This window comes from Colobus angolensis, unplaced genomic scaffold (genome assembly GCF_000951035.1).
Source record: "Colobus angolensis palliatus isolate OR3802 unplaced genomic scaffold, Cang.pa_1.0 Scaffold67, whole genome shotgun sequence".
In the NCBI taxonomy this organism is placed as follows: Eukaryota; Metazoa; Chordata; class Mammalia; order Primates; family Cercopithecidae; genus Colobus; species Colobus angolensis.
The window spans coordinates 7491149-7495241 of NW_012120376.1; the positions used below are offsets into that span (position 1 = coordinate 7491149).

The 4093-nt window shown below is 44.4% G+C and overlaps 1 protein-coding gene across 2 annotated transcripts in view; it reads left to right on the top strand.

Annotated features, from left to right (window-relative positions):
- The window catches only part of LOC105500546 (protein canopy homolog 2), a 61369-nt gene that overhangs the window by 47827 nt on the left and 9449 nt on the right, over positions 1-4093 (top strand). For both annotated transcript variants that reach the window (XM_011926109.1, XM_011926110.1), the window contains 3 exons: positions 851-916; positions 1683-1814; positions 2064-2252. In XM_011926109.1, the coding sequence (XP_011781499.1) occupies positions 851-916; positions 1683-1814; positions 2064-2252 (387 nt within the window). The remainder of the gene's footprint in view (positions 1-850; positions 917-1682; positions 1815-2063; positions 2253-4093) is intronic.

The following is a 4093-nucleotide window of genomic DNA, read 5'->3' on the forward strand; positions in this document are numbered from 1 at the left end:
CGGGCGCGGTGGCTCGCGCCTGTAATCCCAGAACTTTGAGGGGCCAAGGCGGGCTGATCACCTGAGGTCAGGAGTGTGAGACTAGCCTGACCAACGTGGTGAAACCCTGTCTCTCCTAAAAAAATACAAAAAATTAGCCGGACATGGTGGCACATTCCTGTAATCCCAGCTACTCAGGAGGCTGAAGTGGGTGGATCACCTGAGCCTGCAAGTCAAGGCTGCAATAAGCCGTGATTGCGCCACTGCACTCTAGCCTGAGTGACAGTGAGACTCTGTGAGAGGCTCTAGTGATCCTCCCTCCTCCTCAAGCTCCCAAAGTGCTGGGATTACAAGCATGAGCCCCACTGCACCTGGCCACAAAGTTTCTTTTTTTTTTCTCTTTTTTTTTTTTTTTGAGATGGAGGTTTGCTCTTGTCACCCAGGCTGAAGTGCAATAGTGTGATCTTGGCTCACTGCAACTTCTGCCTCCTGGGTTCAAGCGATTCTCCTGCCTCAGCCTCCCAAGTAGCTGGGATTACAGGCACATACCACCATGCCTGCTAATTTTTTATTTTTAGTAGAGACGTGGTTTCACCATGTTGGCCAGGCTGGTCTCAAACTCCTGACCTCAGGTGATCCACCTGCCTCAGCTTCCTAAAGTGCTGGAATTACAGGTGTCAGCCACTGTGCCTGGCCACAAAGTTTAATTCTTTAGTAAGCTGACTCCTCAGACATCTCTCACCAAGTGAAAGAATAAATTTTCTCTCCCAGATCCCATGAAGCTCTAACAAGTTCTAGCCTGAATCATTCTGATTGCTAGCCACAGCCTCTTTTTTTCTTTTTTTTTTTTCCTTTTTTCTTCATCCTCTAGATGTATGGTGGCATGAGAGGCATGAAGGGATTGGTCTATGAAACATCAGTTCTTGATCCTGATGAGGTAAGACATCTTCATATCAATTACTAATAATCATTGAGTTTGTGCAAATATGCAAACCATGGATTGGACCAATAAGGGTAAGCACAAAACAGAGCACCTAGCTTCATATATTGCATGGTAGAGAAGACATATGTATGGAATAATTGAAGAACAAGTTTACCTTTTAAATATATCAACTAATAAAAATAAAAGTACAAAACCAGAGGTAAGTTATGTGAAGATTTAAGCTTTAAAAGTTCTGTTCTGGGCCGGGTGCGGGGGCTCACGCCTGTAATCCCAGCACTTTGAGAGGCTGAGGTGGGCAGATCACGTGGTCAGGAGGTCAAGACCATCCTGGCTAACACGGTGAAACCATGTCTCTACTAAAAATACAAAAAATTAGCCGAGCGTGGTGGCAGGCGCCTGTAGTCCCAGCTACTCAGGAGGCTGAGGCAGGAGAATGGCGTGAACCCAGGAGGTGGAGTTTGCAGTGAGCCGAGATTGCGCCACTGCACTCCAGCCTGGGTAACAGTGCAAGACTCCATCTCGGGGAAAAAAAAAATTCTCGGCTAGGCATGGTGGCTTGTCTCTGTAATCCTAGCACTTTGGGAGGCCAAGGTGGAGAATTGCTTGAGGTCAGAAGATCGGGACCAGTCTGAGCAACATAGCAAGACCCCATGTCTACAAAAAAGTTCTGTTCTAACTTGTTGTAAGACCTGATGAGTAAGACCAGTCAGTTGTGTGACTTCCAGGCTATAAACTTGAGTTGTAATTCTCTTCTCTCAAGGGCATCCGTTTCCGAGGCTTTAGTATCCCTGAATGCCAGAAACTGCTACCCAAGGCTAAGGGTGGGGAAGAACCCCTGCCTGAGGGCTTATTTTGGCTGCTGGTAACTGGACAGATCCCAACAGAGGAACAGGTAAAGCAGAAGGTTGTTATTAGCTCTTCTCATTCCCCTTCTTCATTGCCTTTCTCTAATCTCAGACACTTAATGCTGATCCAGCATTTATAGAGATGCGTAGTAAGGGGAAGAAATCAGAGCAGAGTTCTGCTATGTAAATGGATTGGATTCAACTCTCGGGTTTTTTTTACTCAGATGTTGCTGTCCTTTTTTATTTTTCTCCTTCCTTGTCCTTTCTGGTGTTCTGAGCACTCTCTTTTTCCACAGGTATCTTGGCTCTCAAAAGAGTGGGCAAAGAGGGCAGCTCTGCCTTCCCATGTGGTCACCATGCTGGACAACTTTCCCACCAATCTACACCCCATGTCTCAGCTCAGTGCAGCCGTTACAGCCCTCAACAGTGAAAGTAACTTTGCCCGAGCATATGCAGAGGGTATCAGCCGAACCAAGTACTGGGAGGTAGGAAGTTTGGGTGGAGTGATCCGTGTGTGATGGGGAGTCAAAGGACTTGAGTATGAAGGGAAGGAAAAAATATATAGAATCTTTAGAAAAATTACCTCTGAGTTAATCAGAAACTAACTTAACGAATTTTCACTGGAGGCTTGTTTTTTGTCAGTTGTTGGAATTACAAAGCTAAGTAGAGTATGGTTTCTATCACCAAGACTGTTTGTTTGGTTAGTCTGACATATGTGTAAAAAAAGAAATTATTAAAATTCCATAGTCGGCCGGGCGCAGTGGCTCATGCCTATAATCCCATTCTGGGAGGCCAAGGCGGGCGGATCACGAGGTCAGGAGTTCAAGGCCAGTTTGGCCAATATGGTGAAACCCCATCTCTACTGAAAACACAAAAATTAGCTGGGCGTGATGGTGGGTGCCTGTAATCCCAGCTACTCAGGAGGCTGAGGCAGAAGAATCACTTGAACCCGGGAGGTGGAGGTTTCAGTGAGGTGAGATTGCACCACTGTACTTCAGCCTGGGTGACAGCGTGAGACTCCATCTAAAAAAAAATTCCATAGTCTTGCTGTAACAGAGGTATGTACACAGGGCTGTTGAAACAGAAAAGAGACCTAGGTAGGTGGCTCATACCTATAATCCCAGTGACTCATGAGGCTGAGGTGGGAGGATTGCTTAAGGCCAGGAGTTTGAGATCAGCCTGGGCAACATAGCGAGATCCCATCTGTACATAAAAAAGGAAAAAAACAAGAAAAGAAAAGGACATGACTTAACTGCAGGGTCCCTGAGGAAGGTTTCACAGAGCAGTCTCAATACTAGCGCCAGAGGGTCACTTTCCCTACCCATCTTCTTCAAATACGGAAAACTTTGAGAAATCTTACAAGTTGGGAGAACAGCAATTACTTCCAACTCTGGAGTCTAGGAGGACTAATGCCAATCAGTCATGTTCTTGGCTAGCCAACCTAAGATATCCATCAGGGGTGGGAGAGTGGTTAGTATCCCTGGAATAGGCTCCAGATCCAGAAACAAATGAGCTTTATTCTCTGAAAATGAAGTGTCAATAGTTTAAAACTCTGTTTGGGGTGGAAAGATTGTTTCTTATCCCAATGCATAGTACATAATTCCTTCCATCCTCTTCTAGGAGCCCACAAACTCACAAACACTGGGTAAAAGTACAAATGATCTGGCTAGGTTTACAAGAGGATGTACCATTTTCTTTTGCTTCTTATTTGGAGATAGGTAGTATAGGAACAGAAAATTTTCTTTTTACAAAGCAGGTACATTAAATGCTTTTTGGCCAGGAGGTGCCAGCCACCAAGATGGCCCTAAAGAGTTCACTGTGGTGCAAGACACAGAAGAGCATGATCCACTACTCTGATGCAACCCCCTTGGGTCCTTGGCAAATCTAGATTCATTTGGTTGGTCAATATTAATTCGGCACCAACTGTGTATAGAGAATTGTATTTGCAGTTGAGGAAGACAGCATTTAAAATTGATACTAACTTGGTTGGCATTAGGGAGCTGGTATCAGAATGATGCAAAATATACACATTCACACCACCTAAAGCATTTATTTATAAAGGCTTATTTATAAATGCTTTAGGTGGTATGAATGTGTATATTTGTACCTGCACACATTAGCAGGTACAAAAGGTCATATAATCTTAATATTTTGCTTTTCATTTTCTTTATATTTATTTATTTATTTGTTTTATTTTTTTGAGATGGAGTCTTGCTCTGTCACCCAGGCTGGAGTGAAATGGCACATGAGTCACCGTGCCTGGCCGTTTTTATTTTTATTTTTTTAGAAATAGGTCTTTCTTGGGCCGGGCACGGTGGCTCAAGCC